This window comes from Lepisosteus oculatus, chromosome 4 (genome assembly GCF_040954835.1).
Source record: "Lepisosteus oculatus isolate fLepOcu1 chromosome 4, fLepOcu1.hap2, whole genome shotgun sequence".
Taxonomy (NCBI): Eukaryota; Metazoa; Chordata; class Actinopteri; order Semionotiformes; family Lepisosteidae; genus Lepisosteus; species Lepisosteus oculatus.
Window position 1 is genome coordinate 15,732,927 of NC_090699.1, and position 23,136 is coordinate 15,756,062.

At 53.2% G+C, this 23,136-nt stretch overlaps 2 protein-coding genes across 5 annotated transcripts in view; one reads left to right on the forward strand and one right to left on the reverse strand.

Moving 5' to 3' along the window:
- LOC102690188 (3 beta-hydroxysteroid dehydrogenase type 7-like) overlaps positions 1–21,838 on the forward strand; it is a 35,278-nt gene extending 13,440 nt beyond the window's left edge. For all 4 annotated transcript variants that reach the window (XM_069188121.1, XM_069188124.1, XM_069188123.1 and 1 more), the window contains 5 exons: positions 6,530–6,685; positions 9,307–9,415; positions 15,830–15,929; positions 16,941–17,103; positions 18,051–21,838. In XM_069188121.1, coding sequence (XP_069044222.1) covers positions 6,530–6,685; positions 9,307–9,415; positions 15,830–15,929; positions 16,941–17,103; positions 18,051–18,445 — 923 coding nt within the window. In that variant the 3' untranslated portion in view covers positions 18,446–21,838. The remainder of the gene's footprint in view (positions 1–6,529; positions 6,686–9,306; positions 9,416–15,829; positions 15,930–16,940; positions 17,104–18,050) is intronic.
- LOC102689789 (butyrophilin subfamily 1 member A1-like) overlaps positions 1–23,136 on the reverse strand; it is a 402,034-nt gene that overhangs the window by 325,495 nt on the left and 53,403 nt on the right. The gene's annotated exons all lie outside the window — the stretch shown is intronic.

The window sequence follows — 23,136 nt, forward strand, 5'->3', positions numbered from 1 at the left end:
GTTCCCACCCGAGGAAGGGAATGCGTCAGTCGGAGCACAGCTGGGCTGACCCGATGATGTGGTGAGGGAGCACATCTGGGCCGCGCCGACCGCGCCCGCAGGCGAGCTGGCCGAGAGGCTCCTGCTGCCCGCCTGCCTCAGGGCTCCACTTCCGGTGCGCGACCTCCGGGGCTTCCTGCTGTCCTAGCGGTCAGGGGGGACAGTGTCCTGGACACACATGCACACTCACTCCCACAGTCTCACACGCGCACACACACACCCTCACACTCATTCTCACAATTTCACGATCTCACACTCCCACAGTCTCACACACACACGCACACACACCCTCACACTCATTCTCACAATGTCACGATCTCACACTCCCGCAGTCTCACACGCACACACACCCTCACACTCATTCTCACAATCTCATGATCTCACACTCCCGCAGTCTCACACACACGCACACACACCCTCACACTCATTCTCACGATCTCACGATCTCACACACGGACACACACTCTCAGACACACTCATGCTCACACTCGCACTCTCACACTCACATACACAATCTCACAAAAACTTTCACACACACACACTCAGACACACTCATGCTGACACTCTCTCGCACACTCACTCTGTCTCTCTCACACACCCTCAGGCCACTCCTCAGGCTGTGGAGCCTCAGTGTCGATACCTTCAGACATTAGAAACACAAGACCGGTCGCAGACTGTTTGGCTGTTAGTGGACAGTAGATCTCAGGATCTCATCCAGTTCTTTCGTGAGAGAAACCAGGGTATCGGCTTCAACAACATGGCTGGGCAGCCTGTTCCCCACTCCCACCACTCTCTGTGTAAAGAACTGCTGCCTGTTCTCCGTTTTAAAGGCTCTTGCCTGTAGTTTCACCTATGTCCTCTGTGTCTGGACAAAGAGCTCATGGATTTTTTACTCTTGGGATTACAGTGTGGGTGTACGAATGCGGACGCTCACTCCCTCTACCTCTCTGCACGTAGAGTTTCCAACCTGCACGGAGCTGCTTGTTTCATTTCCAGATGCCACTTCCTTGTGGTTGAAAAGCGGGGTGCAGACGGCCCCCCAGCCCGCCTCCCGCGGGGCAGATGGGTAACAAGATCGGGTGGTGCCAGGGGCGGCGATGGCGGCGAGATTCAGAACCGCGCGCACAGGAGGAGAGGAGGGCCTGGGGTCGGCCGGGGTGTGGGCCTCGAAGCCGAAGGCAGCGTAGGCGAAACCGGGTCAGATCGTGGCGCTGCAGTGCACTGGCGGCGCAGGAAATCCGGTGGTGTGGTTTCCCGCGCGGGCGATTGCTCATGGGAAATCGTGATGGGCCTGCCCAGTGACGTCTCCTTCCAGGTCGCCAGTTCTGGGGCAGCCTGGCGGGGCTCCTGGCTCTGGCCCGGCCTCTCCCCCAGAGTGGCAAACACAAAAACCTGGGAGGAGAGTCCGTGCTGCTGGAAACAGAGTGTCACTCATCGGAAGACCAGTCCAGAGCTGATCCGATCCCATCTGACCTTTCGGGTAGTTTTAGATACTTGATCAACATCATGGCTGGGCAGCTTGTTCCACACTCCCGCCACCCTCTGTGTAAAGAAGAGCCTCCTGTCCTGAGTGAGTGTCTCACCCAGCAGCGTGGCTGGGCAGCTTGTTCCACACTCCCACCCCTCTGTGTGGAAAGTTGGGCCTTCTGAGCTCTGAACGGCTGAGGTCACTTACTTTTCCTCCCGCCTGCAGTTCCTTTCCTGTAGTGTAAGCACCTGTGTGTCATTGTCTGCATATTTACTTTCAGTTCCAGAAAACAAGGCCCTACGAGGGGTTATTGCTGAGCAGTTGAGAGGTCAGTGGGTTCCAGTCCTGACTCACAGGGGTTTCTGAGACGTGGTTTCAGAGACGCCGGTGGAGGAGGTGGGCTCTGACAATAGGCCTTGTCCTGCCAGCAGCGTCTCAGCTGCAGGCTGTGAAGACGGATGGCCCGCGTTGTGTGGCTTGTCTGCTTCTATCGGGTGTTAACTCCTTGTGCTCGGTGGCCGAACCCAGGGAAAGGGATCTCATTCCTGGTGCGCGGCTGACTGAGCCGGCTAAGAAACGTCCTGTGCCTGTTTGTAAAGATGAACGCCCTGGCAACAGGTTACATAGCAAAACAGGGTGTTGCCACGCGTTCCAGCTGAAATAGTGTCAGCAGACCTGCTCTTATTACAGTACTGTCAGTCACACTCCAGGTGCACAGCGCCCTGATCCGCTCCAGGTTTTACAGTACTGTCAGTCACACTCCAGGTGCACAGCGCCCTGATCCGCTCCAGGTTTTACAGTACTGTCAGTCACACTGCAGGTGCACAGCACTCAACTCCTCACCTGCTGGCCAGGCTGGTTTGACACTGTGGGGGTGGGGTTGTGAAGTTGTGTTTGTGTTTTTGGGTCAGTGTGGGTAGTGTTAATTTCAGAAATGAAGTGAAGACGTTACACCTTCTGGATTTCCCCAGTTATCTCCTCTCTCTCACTGTGTCTCCTGTCCTGTTGTGTGTATTACTGAGGGTTTCTCTGTGATCTCCCCTCTCTCTCACTGTGTCTCCTATCCTGTTGTGTGTGTTTATTACTGAGGGATTCTCTGTGATCTCCTCTCTCTCACTGTGTCTCCTGTCCTGTTGGGTGTTTATCACTGAAGGATTCTCTGTGATCTCCTCTCTCACTGTGTCTCCTGTCATGTTGTGTCTGTTACTGAGGGTTTCTCTGTGATCTCCCCTCTCTCACTGTGTCTCCTGTCCTGTTGTGTGTTTTTATTACTGAGGGATTCTCTGTGATCTCCTCTCTCTCACTGTGTCTCCTGTCCTGTTGGGTGTTTATCACTGAAGGATTCTCTGTGATCTCCTCTCTCACTGTGTCTCCTGTCATGTTGTGTCTGTTACTGAGGGTTTCTCTGTGATCTCCCCTCTCTCACTGTGTCTCCTGTCCTGTTGTGTGTTTTTATTACTGAGGGATTCTCTGTGATCTCTTCTCTCTCTCACTGTGTCTCCTGTCCTGTTGTGTGTTTTTATTACTGAGGGATTCTCTGTGATCTCCCCTCTCTCTCACTGTGTCTCCTGTCCTGGTGTGTGTGTGTATTACTGAGGGATTCTCTGTGATCTCCTCTCTCTCTGTGTGTCTCCTGTCCTGCTGTGTGTGTTTTAATGTTATGGCACTAGTGTGAGAGGAGATATCCAGAGGGAAACAGATCAGAGTGATGTAATGCTTCTCAAGCCAGTCACAAACAGGCTTTTTCTTGTCTGAAGGGACCCAGTTCTTACAAACCTCCCCCACCCCTCTCTGTTGCGGGTGGTTTGTTCCTCCTGCGATTTCCAGTAAGTGCAGGCTGAACCAAAGAAATCAGGGTTACGGGGGTGTGGTGGGAAAGTCAGCCCAGGTGAACTGCAGCTTCTCTCCACTGCAGCGTGCCGCGCGCGTTTCCTGGCTCACGTCTTGCGGTGGGGGAGGGAAGTTCCCTCTGCCTTACTCCGCGGTCATCCCACGCTGCCTTATCTCCCCGCGCACTTCCACTTCCCCGCTGGGTGGGGGCGCATGGCCTTGACGATCTCGTGCCCACCCAGCAACGCGAGCCCGGCGCGGTGCTCTCTGAGTCAGAAGAGCGTCTGACCTGCGCCCACGCGCTGGACCGCTCCACTGCAGCCTACGCCCTGCCGACTCCAGAGGCAGGAGAGGCGTCAAGCCCCGAACACCCCCCCCCCCACCCCTGGCCGGGAGAGAGGAGGACAAGACGGGTCACAGGCGAGAGGAGTCCCGTTCAGTCATGTAGCTGCTAATTGATCCCAGGATCTCATCCAGCTGTTCCTTGAGAGGAGTCCGGGTATCGGCTTCAACCACATGTCTGGACAGCTTGTTCCACACTCCCACCCCCTGTGTGTAAAGTAGAGTGTCCGACTGGAGGATCTGATCCACCTGTCTCGTGTTCCACACTCCCACCACCCTGTGTGTAAAGTAGAGTGTCCTGTCCCGACTGGAGGATCTAATCCACCTGTCTCATGTTCCACACTCCCACCCCCCTCTGTGTAAAGTAGAGTGTCCTGTCCTGACTGGAGGATCTGATCCACCTGTCTCGTGTTCCACACTCCCACCACCCTGTGTGTAAAGTAGAGTGTCCTGTCCCGACTGGAGGATCTCCTCCAGCTGTTTCCTGAGAGGGGATGGGGAATGGGGTTTCCCCAGCCGTGCGCTTGAAGCCGATACCCCGGCTCCTCTCCAGAAGCTGCTGATCTTCTGTCCAGGGTGCAGACAGCAGTGTGAAGAGAGAGCCGCACAGCTGTGCCTGCTGGGAAGCAGTAAGAGCTCTTCTTGCAGCCCTCTCTCTCTCTCTGGCTCGATCCGTGCTGCTAGCCCCCCGCCCGCCCGGGGGGCCAGTGGAGGTGTTCTGCCCACTCCCCCTCATCCCCCCTGTGCCAGCTGCACTCTGCCCTCCTCTCCCCGCGGTCAGCAGGGGGACGGCACGCTCCGCAGCCTCTGTCCTGGGCCCGGCGCCAGCCTCGCGAGTGTCTGAGCCCCCTGCAGAGCCCCGCTCCAGAGGCAAACTGTTTGAAATTGTTGTAATGAATTAACTGCGGGATTGCGCCACACGACACAGCGCCAGACCCGCTGCTCGGCTTGGCTGGGGAGCTCTGGCGTGTGAGTACAGCGCTGTCGCCAGCTGAGCCGCTTCGCAGGAGCTGCGCGCGTTGTGCTGTGTGAAAGGGGTGTTGTGCTTCGTTATGTTGCGTGTCCGTTGCGTGCCTCACTGTGTCGTGCTGTGTTGCGTGTCTGTTGTGCGTATGGCTGTGTATTGTTGTGTCGTCTGTCTGTATTAAAGCTGTGTGCTCTGTGCTGGGCAGAGGTGTGAGTGCACACAGGCCCTGTGCTCTGTGCTGTGCTCTGTGCTTGTCAGAGGTGTGACTGCAAACAGGCTCTGTGCTCTGTGCTGTGCTCTGTGCTGGGCAGAGGTGTGAGTGCACACAGGCCCTGTGCTCTGTGCTTGTCAGAGGTGTGAGTGCACACAGGCCCTGTGCCCTATACTGGGCTCTGTGCTGGATGGAAATGTGAGTGCACACAGGCCAGGTGCTGGGATCAGCTTGTGTGTGTAAGCTGTGTGTGTGATACAAGCTGTGTTTGTGAGCTGTGTGTGTGATACAAGCTTTGTGTGTTAGCTGTGTGTGTGATACAGGCTGTGTGTGTGAGCTGTGTGTGTGATACAGGCTGTGTGTGTGAGCTGTGTGTGTGATACAGGCTGTGTGTGTGAGCTGTGTGTGTGATACAGGCTGTGTGCTTGAGCTGTGTGTGTGATACAGGCTGTGTGCTTGAGCTGTGTGTGTGATACATGCTGTGTGCTTGAGCTGTGTGTGTGTGTGTGTGCGTGCGTGCGTGCGTGCGTGCGTGCGTGTGTGTGTGTGTGATCCAGGCTGCGTGCTTGAGCTGTGTGTGTGTGTGTGATCCAGGCTGCGTGCTTGAGCTATGTGTGTGTGTGTGATCCAGGCTGTGTGCTTGAGCTATGTGTGTGTGTGTGTGATCCAGGCTGCGTGCTTGACCGTGGGCAGGAGTCTGTACTCCAGAGTGTTTACAGTGGCCCAGCTCCAGACGTTGCAGCAGCGAGTTCATTCGAATCGATCCGAGCGGACTGGCAGGGCAATCGCGGCCTGAAGCGAAGTCTTTGTTCCTGGGCCTTGGAGGGGTGCAACAGTTGAACTGTTAGACCGTGTTGTAAGAGCGGTTTCAGTGGGGCCTGTAATCTTTCACCAGCCCCTAGATCCCAGAGGTGCTGCGAACCACAAGAATGACCACACTTCCCCTGCTCGGCTCCTCCTGTGGTGTAACAGTATACAGCACGCTGTTACGTAAGAACGTCAGGAAGGGGTCAGAGGTCAGGAGGATCCAGCCGTTTCTTGAGGGGAGCCTGGGTACTGGCTGAGCATCCTGGCTCTGTGAGAGGCAGGGCCCTGGCATGCACAGATCCCTATCTCACGCTCTGCTCACTGAGTGATTGTGCGCTTGTCAATGTACTGTTTGTGTTGCGAGTTGGCTGCCCTGCTTTTTACCCCGTTACCTCTTTGTGCCATGGAGACCTCATGTTGTATTGAATTGGTTCCACCTGGTATTCCTTCACCACAGGGCGTGTGCAGTTAACATCATTTTAGAATTTGGCAAGCCTTTATCAGGACCTTGATGTAATTTTACCCCTCTTGTTTTCAGTTATTTACACCCTCCAGTCTATAATGTTAGAGTACAGTGTGTGGGGTGTGACATTACAGCCCCTGTGGAGTTCAGTGCAGTTCAGCCTGGTGTATGTATGACATCACAGCTCCTGCACATTACACTATGTATGACATCACAGTGGCTGTGCATTCCATTATGTATGACATCTCAGTGTCTGTGCAGATCATTATGTTTGACATCACAGCTCCTGCACATTACACTGTGTATGACATCTCAGTGTGATACACAGTCCATTATGTATGACATCACAGTGTCTGTGCAGTGCTGTATGTGTGACATCACAGTTTTTCCTTCTTCCCACAGAGCGAGTGAAGATCCGACTGATCCAGGGTGACATCACTGACTACCCCACAGTAAGAGATGCCCTGCAGGGGGTGCACCTCGTCATCCACTCCGCCAGCCTGGTGGACGTCTGGTACCGTATCCCTGAGGAGACCATCCGCGCGGTCAACGTGCACGGTGAGTCCCGGCCGCGCCGCTCCCTCCCTGCTGGGCACCAGTGCCCGGGCACTGACCCTGCCGACCCCTGTCCACACCTGGAGCGCTAAGCTGCGGGCGCTGATGGAAGAGACGCTGACGAGCTGCATCTTCTGATGCCAGCTCACATGTTTCTGCCCTCCCACCGGCACACAGACAGGCTGGACTGCCAGTCTGTCTCGGGAGCGGGCACGGGGAACGCTGCCACTGACGATCAGAGTACCCAGCATGCCCTTAGGCTACTGAGGCATGAATAAGTTGGTAACATGCAAACTCCACACGGAAGGACCTGCAGTCTGGACTTGAACACTGGAGAAAGTATCCTCCTGCACTGCCCAGGACAGGACAGTGTCCCGAAGAAAGAGCTCTCCTGCACTGCCCGGGACAGGACAGTGTCCCGAAGAAAGAGCTCTCCTGCACTGCCCGGGACAGGACAGTGTCCCGAAGAAAGAGCTCTCCTGCACTGCCCGGGACAGGACAGTGTCCCAAAGCAAGAGGTCTCCTGCACTGCCCGGGACAGGACAGTGTCCCGAAGAAAGAGCTCTCCTGCACTGCCCGGGACAGGATAGTGTCCCGAAGAAAGAGCTCTCCTGCACTGCCCGGGACAGGACAGTGTCCCGAAGAAAGAGCTCTCCTTCACTGCCCGGGACAGGACAGTGTCCCGAAGAAAGAGCTCTCCTGCACTGCCCGGGACAGGACAGTGTCCCGAAGAAAGAGCTCTCCTTCACTGCCCGGGACAGGACAGTGTCCCGAAGAAAGAGCTCTCCTGCACTGCCCGGGACAGGACAGTGTCCCGAAGCAAGAGCTCTCCTGCACTGCCTGGTCTGACTCCTCGTAAGTCTTATTTTCCAACAGCTGAGTCACGGAGGCAGATCCAGATCCAAATGTCCTCGTTCCAAGTCCAGTCCAAGTCCAGATCGCTTTGATGTGTGTTATTAGGAAACACAAAGGCCTGGAAACTCAGATGGAAGCAATTTCTATCCACAGCTCGTTGCTATGGAAAGAGGAAAACAGGATGTTCCCGTGGCTACCCGGAGTGTGGAAAATATTGGTGCTCGAGGCCCATTCCCCCACTTCGGAGAGGTGTGGTTGACAGCCAGCGAAGGAAATGGTTCTTCTGCTTCCCAGGAAAGAGAGTTTTGCTGTGAGGGCCTGCAGCCCCACCTGTGGGCACCCGTTAGTGGAGGAACGGGCACCCCAGAAGTCAGACTAGTAGGCTCCCCCAGACCTGCCTGTAACTCCAGACCGCGCCAACAGGTGGAGCTGTGAAACTCGACAACAATTCCTTCTTGTTGCAAAAGATGTGGTCATTTGATTCGCTTGGTCTTTTGTCTCAGGGTGGCAAGTTGAGCACTGAGCTGTGTGAGTTCAGTCACTCTGTACGATATGTCCTCACAGATTTTCAAAACCAAGTAATTGTTTTTCAGTGCTTTTCAAGCTACATATCATTTATGGCAGTCTAAGGAAGATCAATTTCTATTTTACTTTTTATCTTGTTGTTCTTTTAACACCATAGGTACTTTCATATTAGTATGTGAATGATTAACTTCATGAATAAGACTCATTTTAGTAATTATTTCTCTGATTATGATATAAATTGATGCTTTGTTATCAGGTTATAGGGTCTCAATTTGCTGTAGGACAACTAAAGAAAATCTGAAGTAATATGTTTTCTACAAGCCCAATACAGTATAAGCGCAGGAGTAAAATAGTACTCTATATTGCATTATTAAACATTACTTTCAAATTCCCTTGTGAGAAAGACAGAGATGTTCATGTTGACTCATGACTTCCTTCTTCCAGTCAGGGGAAGCATTTATGTGAAAACTGTAACAAATTTAGAATATTGTGTGTATCCTTAGTCATCACAACACTATAGAAAAAAATATTGCTGCTCTGGAATCTGTCAAGAGAAGAGAAATTAGATCAATTCTGGGGCTGAAGAGAGAATCCTACACTAACAGTCTGAAGGAACTGAGTCTCTTTAGTCTGAAGGGAGTGTCCCACACTGACAGACTGGAGGACCTGAGTCTCTTTAGTCTGAAGGGAGTGTCCCACACTGACAGACTGGAGGACCTGAGTCTCTTTAGTCTGAAGGGAGTGTCCCACACTGACAGGCTGGAGCAACTGAGTCTCTTTAGTTTGAAGGGAGTTTCCATCACTGACAGGCTGGAGGAACTGAGTCTCTTGAGTCTGTATTAACAGAGAAGATTACAAGGTGACTGACACAGGTATTCAGAATCTTCAAAGCCATTGACAAAGTTAACCCAGAAGATTTCAGCCATGTTGAAGCTGATACTCTGACGTCTGGCAAGAAACAGCTGGATGAGACACACAGATCAATTGTCTTCTTACTGCATCACAGGCCAGACCAGCCGAATGACTCTTCTTATCAGTTGAGTGTAATTCTTCAGGTTGATTTGAATTTTTATGTCATTGCAGATGAAACTGAGGAGGGTTACAAGGGAATCGCACTCTGCCGTGATGTGTTCTTAGATTCGCTGTGTTTAGCAGGTCCTCTGGAAGCTCAGAGCAGTGGTGTCAGTTTGCTCAGGGTGTCGAGGTTCTCTGACGCCCCCTCTGGTGTGTGTGTGTGTCTGCAGGGACTGAGAACGTGCTGCGCGCCTGCGAGGAGCTGGGGGTCCAGTATCTTGTCTACACCAGCAGCATGGAGGTGGTGGGGCCCAATGTCAAGGGAGACCACTTCTACAGGCAAGGCTGTCTCACTGACTCATTACTGTCTCTTTGACTCATTACTGTCTCTCTGCCTCATTCCTGTCTCTCTGCCTCATTCCTGTCTCCCTGTGTCATTCCTTTCTCACTGTATAATTACTCTCTGTGTCATTACTGTTACCCCGTCACCCTGTTTATCTCCCTGTCTCCCTGTGTGATTCCCTGTTGCCCTGTTTATCTCCCTGTCTTCCTGTCTGATTCCCTGTCGCCCTGTACTTTCAGTTCAGCAAAACTTTCCCCTTCAGTCCCAGATTGTATCTGGTTGCTCTTCTCTGGACTGATGCTAGAGCAGCAACATCTTTTCTGTATCATGGTGACTAAAGCTGTACACAGATTTCAAACTATTCACCCATCCATGCTCTTCGCCCAAGTGAGGGTTGCCTGGGAGCCAGAGTCTATCCCAGCAAGCGAGAGACACAAGGCCTGACAGGTGCTGGAAGGGACACAGCCCATCGCAGGGCAGGCACATACTCACACCAGGGCCAATTTTCCCACAAACCAGTTAGCCTGCCAGCATGTCTTTGGGCTGTGGGAGGAAACTGGAGCACCTGGAGGAAACCCACACAAAAACAGGGAGAACATGCAGACTCCACACAGATAGATCAGGTTGTCCAGTCGGGTCTGTGCTGGGAGGAGGAGTGGGGATGTGCCGGCGTGTTTCTGTGTTTATACACTGAGTGAGAGATCCATGGCTGTGTTCCTTCTGTCTCTCGTGGCTTGTTCTTCTGTCCACATCTTGTTCCCTTTCACTCCCTCTCCTCCTCTCTTTCACTCCCTCTCCTCCTCCTCTCTCACTCTCCTCCTCTTTCTCTCCCTCTCCTCTGTCCCTGTTCTCTCTCACTCCTGTCTCTCTTGTCTCTCCCTCTCCTCTGTCTCTGTTCCCTCTCATTCCTGTCTCTCACTCTTCCGTGTCTCTTCTCTCTCGTCTCTTCAGTGTCTCTCCTCTGTGTCTTGCTATCTCTCACTCCCGTTTGTCTCTCCTCTGTCTCTCAGCCCTCTCTCCTCTCTCTGTTGTCTGTCTGTCCTCAGCTCTGTTGTCGTGACCAGGGATCACAGCCTTCCCAAGAGAATAACAGTTAGAAGACATTTACAGCAATAGAACATCACAGGACTGGAGCTGTTCTGATTCTGGCAGGAGTGGGAATTTGGGGAATGCGTTTATTTGAGCAAAAAATGTTGATCTAATCCCAGAGTATGTCTCACAGTGCAGCAGAGAGTGCATCTGTCTCTGTTTTTTCCTGTTGGCAGTGAGAGCTCAGCCTGTCCTCTCTGGGCAGCCAGGTCTGCCTTTGTCCAGTTTCTACGTCCAGGCTGTGGTCACTGAGCCTGTCCTCTCTGGACAGCCAGGTAGTCCTGTGTCCAGTTTCTATGTCCAATCTGTAGTCACTGAGCCTGTCCTTTCTGGACAGCCAGGTCAGTCTGTCCAGTTTCTATGTCCAGTCTGTGGTCACTGAGCAGTCCTCTCAAGCCAAGTCTGCCTGTATCTGTATTTCCTCAAACTCGGTTTCTCGTTGCTGCCTCCTATGCTGGTCAGACAACCAGCTAGTGTTACTGTCAGTTTAGGGTCTGTGCTTTGTCTCATGCAAGAGCACCTGTAAGTGTTGTTCCTCAAAATGCTTAACAGCAGGTGTGAAAACGTCTGTTGAGACGAAGGAAATCGGTCATGTGGATGACAGATGACAACGTGAGCCCCTGCTGAAGGAGAGAGACAGGCAGCTGAGATGTGAGAACAGACGTGTCAGGCACGAGGTCCAGGAAGGGTCCTGTGTTGTTATTGGATGCCTGTCCCGGTGCAGACAGGAGGGCTGGTGTCTGATTCTCTGACTCCTATCTGGCCTTCTCCCCGCGCCAGCTGAGACGGAGTTTCCAGCTCCCAGGCCAGAGGGCCTGCTGTGAGGTACTGGATGTGACTCCAGAACTGAACTGGAAGCAAGCATTAAAACACAAGACAAGTCACAAATGAGAGGGGGCCGTTTGGACCAACTTCCCCCTTGGTTGCCGGTAGCTAATTAGCTAATTGATCCCAGGATCTCATCCAACTGTTTCTTGGGAGAAGTCCGGACATGGCTGAGCAGTGTGTTCCACACTCCCGCCACCCTCTGTGTAAAGAAGAGCCTCCTGTCCTGACTGGAGTATCTCACCCAGCAGCGTGGCTGGGCAGCTTGTTCCACACTCCCGCCACCCTCTGTGTAAAGAAGAGCCTCCTGTCCTGACTGAGTGTCTCACCCAGCAGCGTGGCTGGGCAGCTTGTTCCACACTCCCACCCCTCTGTGTGGAAAGTTGGGCCTTCTGAGCTCTGACCGGCTGAGGTCACTTACTTTTCCCCCCACCTGCGGTTCCTTTCCTGTAGTGTAAGCACCTGTGTGTCATTCTCTGCATATTTACTTTCAATTCCAGAAAACAAGGCCCTACGAGGGGTTATTGCTGAGCAGTTGAGAGGTCAGTGGGTTCCAGTCCTGACTCACTGGGGTTTCTGAGACGTGGTTTCAGAGACGCCGGTGGAGGAGGTGGGCTCTGACAATAGGCCTTGTCCTGCCAGCAGCGTCTCAGCTGCAGGCTGTGAAGGCGGATGGCCCGTGTTGTGTGGTTTGTCTGCTTCTATCGGGTGTTAACTCCTTGTGCTCGGTGGCCGAACCCAGGGAAAGGGATCTCATTCCTGGTGCGCGGCTGACTGAGCCGGCTAAGAAACGTCCTGTGCCTGTTTGTAAAGATGAACGCCCTGGCAACAGGTTACATAGCAAAACATGTTCCAGCTGAAATTGTGTTAGCGGACCTGCTCTTATTACAGTACTGTCAGTCACACTCCAGGTGCACAGCGCCCTGATCCGCTCCAGGTTTTACAGTACTGTCAGTCACACTCCAGGTGCACAGCGCCCTGATCCACTCCAGGTTTTACAGTACTGTCAGTCACACTCCAGGTGCACAGCGCTCAACCCCTCACCTGCTGGTCAGGCTGGTTTGACACTGTGGGGGTGGGGTTGTGAAGTTGTGTTTGTGTTTTTGTGTGGGTAGTGTTAATTTCAGAAATGAAGTGAACACGTAACACCTTCTGGATTTCCCCAGTTATCACCTCTCTGGAGGATCTGATTCAGCTGTCTCTTGAGAGGCGTCAGGCTGTCGGCTTCAACAACGGGACTGGGCAGCTTGTTCCACACTCCCATTGCCCACACCATGTTTGATGTTGGGCTATAAATGTGGACAAACGTGTGGAAACGTGCTCCAGAAGATGTCCCTTGTCACTGTGTTCCCAGTGGCTCCCCCGTACCAGAGAGGGCTTTGGGAAAACAGCCTGTTGCAGCACCTGAAGGGTAAACTGGAACGGTAACCAAACCCAACCAGTTGACGCTCCATGTAAGGAGCTGATGTGTTTTCTGGTATTTCTGGCTAAGTACAGCACACACCTGCTCAAAACCATCCACACCTGCTGGACCGTTAGCATGTGCCTGCTACCTCCCTGCCTGGGACGCCAACCCATCGCTGGAAGAGAACATGCAGACTCCGCACAGACAGATGTTGTGCGCCAGATCTGAACCCAGGACCCCGGAGCTACGAGGAAGGAGGCTCCAGGCTGCTCCATCGGAATTCCAAAGCTGCTGTTCCGATTTTCCGAGAAAGTGCTCTCCCTTGGGCACAGATACAGCCCACTGGAAGAGCGTGCCAGCTGTCAGGAGGAGGACCAAGGGAAACATTTTAAACTTATGACTTAAAGGCTGGAAATGGTCCAGACCTCAGTGCTAACAGGCACAGTAGAATGTGAAGTATTTTGTCAGGTCGGGATGGGCTCCGCTTGAGGCTGCATCAGTTTCACACAGACTTCTGTTCTAAGCTCCACCGATATTGTGCAGCGTATAGTAGGCTCTGTATGGAGCCTGGTCTTCATCAAAGTGAGGAGGATCTATCCCACTGTGAGGAGCCTGGTCTTCATCAAAGTGAGGAGGATCTATCCCACTGTGAGGAGCCTGGTCTTCATCAAAGTGAGGAGGATCTATCCCACTGTGAGGAGCCTGGTCTTCATCGAAGTGAGGAGGATCTATCCCACTGTGAGGAGCCTGGTCTTCATCAAAGTGAGAAGGATCTATCCCACTGTGAGGAGCCTGGTCTTCATCAAAGTGAGGAGGATCTATCCCACTGTGAGGAGCCTGGTCTTCCTCAGAGTGAGGAGGATCTATCCCACTGTGAGGAGCAGGGTCTTCCTCAGAGTGAGGAGGATCTATCCCACTGTGAGAAGTAGGGTCTACATCAGAGAGGGTTAGGCGGGACACAGTGCACATGCTTTTGGAAAACAGTCATCCCGTGAAATCCAGAGAGTAGAGATTGCTGAGGTTCTGGGAACATCTGGCAAAATTCTGGGGATTTTTGCCTGGTGCATTGTGTGCTTCATGCCTGAGAGCAGGACCGCTGTGCTGGTTTGGTACAGTACAGTAGTGTAGTACAGTGTTATTACAGTACCGGGCTGAGGGGAGACCGTGTGTCACAGCGGTGTAGTACAGTGTTATTACAGTACCGGGCTGAGGGGAGACTGTGTGTTACAGCAGTGTAGTACAGTGTTATTACAGTACAGGGCTGAGGGGAGACTGTGTGTTACAGCAGTGTAGTACAGTGTTATTACAGTACTGGGCTGAGGGGAGACTGTGTGTTACAGCAGTGTAGTACAGTGTTATTACAGTACCGGGCTGAGGGGAGACTGTGTGTTACAGCGGTGTAGTACAGTGTTATTATTGTACTGGGTCCTTGCATGACTGTTTGTTGAGATTTTCAGAGTTAATTCCAGATTCACTCCCCTCTTCTCTGCCTCCCACACCCTCCCTCTGTCTGCAGTCGAAAACAAAAACAATACTTTCCAGAGGCAACTATTCAGGAAACCACACAAAAGATATAATTCAGTAGATATAATTTCAGTATAAACCCGCATAACAAAACAAGAGACACACACAGAGAGAGAGAGAGAGGGAGGGGGGAGATCACAGAGAGTCCCTCAGTAATGAGCACAACACACAGCAGGAGAGTGGAATTAGTGGATCAGGGGAAAATGTTGTTTTTCTCTCAGTCTCCTGGCCACGTGTCTCACACATTAATACTGGTGTCCCAGGACAGACCAACCCAGCAGCTGATGCGATACAGCTGGATTCCCTCCCTTCTTGAATTCCCATTCATCCACCTCTCTCCCTGCCTGTCTCGCAATTTCAGTTAAATTCAATTCAATTCAAGGTGCTTTATTAGCACGACCGATGGGTACAATCAGTGTTGCCAAAGCAAATACAAATAATGAAATTCACATGAAACAAAACAAAAAATAAAAGTAAAATAGAATCTACAGACATTTACAACAGAGACATATCCTAAAATATTTACATATACTGTAAATATTACATATACTGTAGATATTTACATATACTGTAAATATTTACGTATACTCTCTATCTCTCTGCCTTGTCTCGCCTGTCTCTCTCTCTCTGCCTGTCTCTCCCTGTCTCCCTGTTCCCCTCTCCCTGCCCCTCTCCTTCTCTTCGGCTCCCCCTCTCTGTTTATGAACACTCCTCTCCTGAGATCTGGCCCCTCCAGGGCCCTCCCTCGCTCTCTGCACTTTAGGAATGCAGATCCGGACAGTCAGGCTGCCAGACTCGGATTTTGGCAGCGGAGATGATTCACATTTTTCAGGAGAGAGAAAAATAGTCACAGCAGTTGCTTAGGTCAGGGAGAAATCTGTGTCCTGGGCTGTTTTTTGTTCTGATTGTTCGGGATCTGGCTGGAAGTAAAACTGCACTGCAGTGTCCAAACAAGATTTGTCACATGTGCTGGGGTCAAAGGTCAAGCCGGGCTGTTCAATCCTGCTCTGCGGGCTCTGGTATCGCCTCCTTTCCTGAAAGGCCAGGCGAGAGTACAGCCAGGCTTAGGCCTGTGTGGTGTCCACCACAGGCACGCAGCGAGGAAGTGAGCCCTGTCTCCTAGTCCCGATCGATTCTCTCCTACAGCCAGTCAGATCTCTCCTGTACCGCTCAGATCTCTCCTGATCCCAGTCGGATCTCTCCTGTACCGCTCAGATCTCTCCTGATCCCAGTCGGATCTCTCCTGTACCACTCAGATCTCTCCTGATCCCAGTCAGATCTCTCCTGTACCGCTCAGATCTCTCCTGATCCCAGTTGGATCTCTCCTGTACCGCTCAGATCTCTCCTGATCCCAGTCGGATCTCTCCTGTACCGCTCAGATCTCTCCTGATCCCAGTCGGATCTCTCCTGTACCGCTCAGATCTCTCCTGATCCCAGTCGGATCTCTCCAGGTGTCACCGGCACACCTGTGCTCTTTCCTCCCTGTCGTTCGCTCCTCCTGGAGCTGGAGTGGCTGTGTGGAGGAGGAGCTGGACTGACTCCCCTCTCTCTCCGCTGGCGCCCGCAGGGGGGACGAGGACACGGAGTACAATGTCTTCCACGACATGGCCTACCCCAAGAGCAAGGCGGAGGCCGAGAGGCTGGTCCTGAACGCCAACGGCAAGCAGGTAAGACTGCAGCCCCCCGGTCCTGTGGGCACAGAGCCCTCACTGCTGCAGACTGGCACTGAGGGACTGTACCTCCTGCCCCAGTCTGTCCTGTGGGCACAGAGCCCTCACTGCTGCAGACTGGCACTTAGGGACTGTACCTCCTGCCCCAGTCTGTCCTGTGGGCACAGAGCCCTCACTGCTGCAGACTGGCACTGAGGGGCTGTACCTCCTGCCCCAGTCTGTCCTGTGGGCACAGTGCCCTCACTGCTGTAGACTGGCACTGAGGGACTGTACCTCCTGCCCCAGTCTGTCCTGTGGGCACAGAGCCCTCACTGCTGCAGACTGGCACTGAGGGGCTGTACCTCCTGCCCCAGTCTGTCCTGTGATCACAGAGCCCTCACTACTGCAGACTGGCACTGAGGGACTGTACCTCCTGCCCCAGTCTGTACTGTGGGCACAGAGCCCTCACTGCTGCAGACAGGCACTGAGGGACTGTACCTCCTGCCCCAGTCTGTACTGTGGGCACAGAGCCCTCACTGGTGCAGACTGGCACTGAGGGACTGTACCTCCTGCCCCAGTCTGTCCTGTGGGCACAGTGCCCTCACTGCTGCAGACTGGGACTGAGGGACTGTACCTCCTGGCCCAGTCTGTCCTGTGGGCACAGAGCCCTCACTGCTGCAGACTGGCACTGAGGGGCTGTACCTCCTGCCCCAGTCTGTCCTGTGATCACAGAGCCCTCACTACTGCAGACTGGCACTGAGGGACTGTACCTCCTGCCCCAGTCTGTCCTGTGGGCACAGTGCCCTCACTGCTGCAGACTGGGACTGAGGGACTGTACCTCCTGGCCCAGTCTGTCCTGTGGGCACAGAGCCCTCACTGCTGCAGACTGGGACTGAGGGACTGTACCTCCTGGCCCAGTCTGTCCTGTGGGCACAGAGCCCTCACTGCTGCAGACTGGCACTGAGGGACTGTACCTCCTGCCCCAGTCTGTACTGTAACCACAGTACCCAATGTGTGATGTTGTTTCAGATCAGCGGGGAGAAGGTCCTGTACACTTGTGCCCTGCGCCCCACTGGTATCTATGGGGAGAACCATCAGCTGATGAAGGATTTCTACAACAGGGGCATGAAGACTGGGGGCTGGATACTGAGGGGCATCCCCGAGCACATTGAACATGGCCGTGTCTACGCAGGTACACACTCTGATCCTCACTCCCACACCAGCTCATTCCTGTAACACCCGGGCAGCCTGCAGTCATCATGGGAAACAGCAGAATTCCCATGAGTGCATGTGTTCCTGCCGAACCCATGAGGACCAGCTCCGGCCGCCTCCACTCAAGCCTCCAATTAAGCACTGACTCCAGTAAAGCATTTAAATCTCAAATCTGTGCTGCGTCAGTGCTCTGACATTGAGCTTCCTGAGGTAGTACAGTCTCCTGCCTGCTTAGCACAACGCAGGATATCAGAAATGCCGTCTAATTTCTGCTTTTTGATCATCATCTGCAACACTGGTCCAGCAAAGTGCCTTCGCTGTGAGCTTGTGTTTTCATCATGCTTCCCTGGCAGCCCCATTTCACCAGGCTCTGCCAGTCAGCCTCAGCATGTCAGACTCTCCTAGTCACTGTCTCCTCCCCACACACCTGAACATCACCTCTGCCTTACAGTCTCCTCACCCTACACCAGAACATCACTTCCGTTTCACTGTGGTTCTTCTCACCCCACACCTGAACATCACCTCCATCTCATTGTCTCCTCACCCTACACCTGAAAACCACCTCCGTCTCACTGTCTCCTCACCCCACACCTGAACATCACCTCTGTCTCACAGTTTGTGTATCTCTGTGTCTCTCTGTCTGTCTCCTCATCACACACCTGAACATCACCTCCATCGCTCTGTCTCCTCACTCCAAATCACTGTCTCCTCACCCCACAGCTGAACATCACCTCTGTCTCACTGTCTCCTCACCCCACACCTGAACATCACCTCCGTCTCACTGTCTCTTTACTCCACACCTGAACATCACCTCCGTCTCACTGTGGTTCCCCTCACCCCACACCTGCGTATCACTTCTGTCTCACCACCCCACACCTGAACATCACCTCCGTCTCACAGTTTGTCTCCTGTATCTCTCTGCCTCAGGAAATGTAGCCTGGATGCACCTGCTGGCCTGCAGGTCCCTGCAGGAGCGCCCCCTACTGCTGGGAGGGCAGGTGTACTTCTGCTATGACGAGTCTCCCTACAAGAGCTATGAGGACTTCAACATGCAGTTCCTGTCGGGCTTCGGCTTCCGCGAGGTGCGCATCCCCATGTGGCTGCTGTGGGCCGCGGCCATGACCAACGACCTGCTGCACACGCTGCTCAGGCCGCTGTGTAGCTACTCGCCCCTGCTGAACCGCTACACGCTGGCCGTGGCCAGCACCACCTTCACCGTGAGCACCGACAAGGCCCGCCGCCACTTCGGCTACCAGCCCCTGTACTCCTGGGAGGAGAGCCGGTGCCGCACGCTGGCCTGGGTGCAGACCTTCCGGGAGTGAGCGTGGGGGTGCCGATCCGAGCGGATCAGTGGCGCCGCAGGGACGGGGAGGGGGGAGAGACAACAGAGAGTCCAGAAGACGAGAGGCATCTCAAACCTGCAACCTCTCCCTCTGTCTCACTCTCACACCCTCCCTGTTCCAGTCCCTCACACAGTCTCTCTGACGCTTCTACTCTCTCTTTCTCTCTCACTCTCACACTCACACTCTCTCCCAGTCTCTCAGACTCACTCTCACCCTCACTCTATCTCTCTCACTCTCACACTCACACTCTCTCCCAGTCTCTCAGACCCACTCTCACCCTCACTCTATCTCTCTCACTCTCACTCTCCCACTCTCTCACTCTATCCCAGTCTCTCTCACTCACTCTTTCCTTCACACCTTTCACTCTCTCTCATCCTCACTCCCTGTCACTGTGTCTCTCACTCCTGCTCTCTCTCACTCTCTCTCACTCTTTCTCGCTCTCACTCCCTGTCACTGTCTCTCTCACTCTGCCCTCACTGTGTGCCTTCAGTCAGAGCTGACCTGCTTGTCTCAGGTTCCTCAGACGAGACTCTCTCCTTCATTCCAGTCTCTCTGCCGTTAACCTTGACACCTGACCTCACACTGCAGGGCCAGCAGTACAGCTCAGGTCTGTCGTACCCTGGTCACGTGCTGAACTGTGCTCTGAGTGCTGCTGTTGAATTTGTACAGCAGCTCCTGCAGATCAGTGGACCCAGTCTTGGTCCTGCAGGAACCCAGTCTGCTGGCTCTCCCTCCAGCTGAGCGCCAAATCTCCACTGCTGATTGAAGGTTTAATTCGTCCTCTTGCTCATTCAGTGTTTTGACGTATTTCTTCAGACCTGTGTCAGTCCAGAGTGACACTATCTTGGACATGCCCTCAAGTGGGAGTGACACGGTTAGACACGCCCCAACAGGGGAGTGACACTATCTTGGACATGCCCCCAAGTGGGAGTGACACTGTTTAAGACACCCCCCTGGTGGGACTGTCTGTGTATCAGACACTCAGACACGCTAGTGACCATGCTAGTAGACATGCCAGTGGGAGTGGCCCTTTATCGGACACGCCCAGAGTGGGAGTGGCGCTGTATCAGATCCGCCCACTTTGGGCAAGTTGCTCCATGTTACATTTCGGGTTCAGAACTGGAACAGGGTTGATACAGTTACAAATCCCACCTGAACTTTTAAAAGCTGAAAGCAAATTGATAATCACCCCCCCCCCCCCCCCAACGGGGAACTGAAATGAGTCAGTCTGTGAGGAAGAGCTCAGGCTGGAGTGAAAACCAGGAGACGCAGATCCTCCTGGAGCAGGACTGGGAGCCACAGCTCTACGGCGACGCTGAGCCACACAAACCCGACTGTCTGGGTCGTCCTGGGCTCTCTGCCTGCGTCTCCCCGATGGGCCACAGGACCTCGGGCCCTGCAGAGTGTGTGCCTGCTCCGTTCCCTGCTTGGTGTTGTGCCCCTGTGAATCTCCGGACTCGGCGGTAGGCGCGGGGTCTGCCCTTCACGCGCTGAGCCAGCAGGAGGAGAGCGCCGGAGCGCCAGGTTTACCGCAGTCGCCGCACTGCCCGGCGTTGTTTCAGACTTCCCGTTGTCCGCGGACCCGCCCCGCTCTGGTGGAGCAAACCCAGAGCCTTCGCCTGCTTTCGTTTGCCAAGAGCACTTTGCCCAACCTTTCCAAAAGTTGGACGATTTCCCGCCGCCCTCGTTAGCAATAATCCCCCCGGCTCGCAGAGACCAGGGGAGCCACTGCCTCCTTCGGCAAGAGCGTCTGCACAGTGGGGGTACGAGCTGGTGCCCCCCACCCCGACACCCACCAGGTCCTGCAGGAAGATTCCGCCCTTCTGACAGCTGAGCGAATCTCCGTACAATTCTCAGGGCTGCCCGGGGTTCGAGCCGCTGACCCCCTGCCTGTACCTTCTCGCGGCTGTCTTTTGACACATCGGCCTGGTCTGCTGTTGCCTTTCGGTGGCGCACGCCCAGACGCGCATGGCCTTCTGCCACATCACTCGCGGCAGCCGAGTCCTTTGCCAATGCATTAGGGGAAAGGCCTGGTTTGCTACTACTTTAGCGGCTCAAGCCGCTCCTTCTCTCCCCAGAGCAGCAACATGGGTGCAGAAATAGGCACTGCAGGACTGGTGGGTTATAATGAATAGATTAGGTGGAAAAAAAGGTTGTCAGACAGACCAGAACAGGGAACCTTGTAGCAACTTATGTTTTGGATTTGAAGCAAATAACCTTTTACCTTCATGAAAACACCATGTCTTTTGTTTTATTTGCCTATTTGTAAGGATATGTTGTGTGATCTTTAATCTTGAATTATCTTTGAAAAGTAATGATGTATCCTTCAGCATATAAACAGGGTGCTTTTGTAATGAATTGTAATATAAACCTAGTTATGACTTTATGTTAGAAATCTGGATTTGGGGTGAGGATATAAGTTCTTGTATTCATATTGTGCCTTTTACCAGCAAGTATCCTGAAGGTCTTTACACACAGGAGGAGACTCACTGACTGCAGCCACCCAACACAGATCAGGGGCAGCAGAGAGAAACAGCTGCAACAGGAGGATTAAGAGGGACTGTCTAGCCCAGAGTAGAGTTTAGTCAAGACACTGGGGTCAACACCCCTACTTTTACAGACAGTGCCCTGGGATCTGTACTGACCAGCAGTCAGGACAGTACCTCCTACAACATAGTGTCTCAAGTCACCTTAATGGACTGCCCCCTACTGGGCCACCGACACAATTACAGCACCTGTCTGATCTCCTACAGAGTCCTGACAGTACTGACCCTGTCCAGTTCTGCTGAGCTCCTGAGATCTGGTCTAATCAGGCTGCTGGATGGTAACACTGCTGTCTGTGCAAATAGTAAAGTTATTGATTTGTTGTTTTACCCTCACTTAAAGTTGTTTTCGAAACAAACTTCTTATTTCTCTTACCCTGTGAGGAGGCCATTTTGCTCACCGTGTGTAGAAAAGCAGTCCTCTAGATTTCCGTTTGAAGGTGTTTGTTGATGATCGATTCTGTTAAAACCGAGTTTCTGATGTTGGGAAGGCAAGGGCGTACTAATCCATTGAGAAACCTCGTTACTTCTGCCTTCTTGCCAGCCGGATCTATTTTCCCCGCAGGAAAGTCATTGAGAGAAAATAGTTCCTGACTTCCCTCCCTCCTCCTGCCTGACCTTAATTTCAAACTTGTGTTTCTTTAGTCAGTGTTAAAGAAAGTAATATATTTAATTTTAAAGTACACATGCATAGCGTAGCATAACAATGTACAAAACTAAAAACAATGTGTAAAAACTGCGTAGCAATTCTGTATCGAAATGTATTTAAATTAGTATTTATTGTCATTTTTTAAATAAATCAATAAAACTATCTTTAACAACCCCTAGACCCCTGCTGCTATCCCTGTCCTTTTTGTCGGCCTTTTGGGGTGTCATTACTAATGTGCTGGTGGACTGGGGAGGTGCACCCCCTCTTTTGTGTGTGACAGTATGTGTCTGTGTGTGTCCTGTGATGGACTGGTGTCCTGTCCAGGGTGTGTGAGAGTGTGTGTCTGTGTGTGTCCTGTGATGGACAGGTGTCCTGTCCAGGGTGTGTGAGAGTGTGTGTCTGTGTGTGTCCTGTGATGGACTGGTGTCCTGTCCAGGGTGTGTGAGAGTGGGTGTCTGTGTGTGTCCTGTGATGGACAGGTATCCTGTCCAGGGTGTGTGAGAGTGTGTGTCTGTGTGTGTCCTGTGATGGACTGGTGTCCTGTCCAGGGTGTGTGAGAGTGTGTGTCCTGTGATGGACTGGTGTCCTGTCCAGGGTGTGTGAGAGTGTGTGTCTGTGTGTGTCCTGTGATGGACTGGTGTCCTGTCCAGGGTGTGTGAGAGTGTGTGTCTGTGTGTGTCCTGTGATGGACTGGTGTCCTGTCCAGGGTGTGTGAGAGTGTGTGTCTGTGTGTGTCCTGTGATGGACTGGTGTCCTGTCCAGGGTGTGTGAGAGTGTGTATCTGTGTGTGTCCTGTGATGGACAGGTGTCCTGTCCAGGGTGTGTGAGAGTGTGTGTCCTGTGATGGACTGGTGTCCTGTCCAGGGTGTGTGAGAGTGTGTATCTGTGTGTGTCCTGTGATGGACAGGTGTCCTGTCCAGGGTGTGTGAGAGTGTGTGTCTGTGTGTGTCCTGTGATGGACTGGTGTCCTGTCCAGGGTGTGTGAGAGTGTGTGTCTGTGTGTGTCCTGTGATAGATTGGTGTACTGTCCAGGGTGTGTGAGAGTGTGGATCTGTGTGTGTCCTGTGATGGAGTGGTGTCCTGTCCAGGGTGTACCCTGCCCTGCGCCTGTTGCTTCCTGGGATAGCCCCCCACAGCCCTCTACTAGGTCTAACATTATTGTTGTCCGGTGTCTTCTCACTGTTAATTCGCTGGCAAGGCTGTGCTCATTCAGCGCTGCGAATTTGAATGCCAGAGTCTCTACACAGAGAGTGTCTTCGAGGCAGGACGGAGCCGTGCGCTGGGCGGGTCCCACCGCGAGGATCAGCTCTTCCCGCAGTGCGCCGAGTCCTGGCTTGCGTGTTAAGAGAGTCGCCTAGGCTGTAGGTCCCTTCGCACTCTTTCCTCTGTTTCCTGCGCGCCAGTGGAGAGCCTGAGAAAGAGTTTCCCTTCTGTCGCCCGGTGCAGTCTGCAGATTAAAAAAAAGATAATAAAACGAG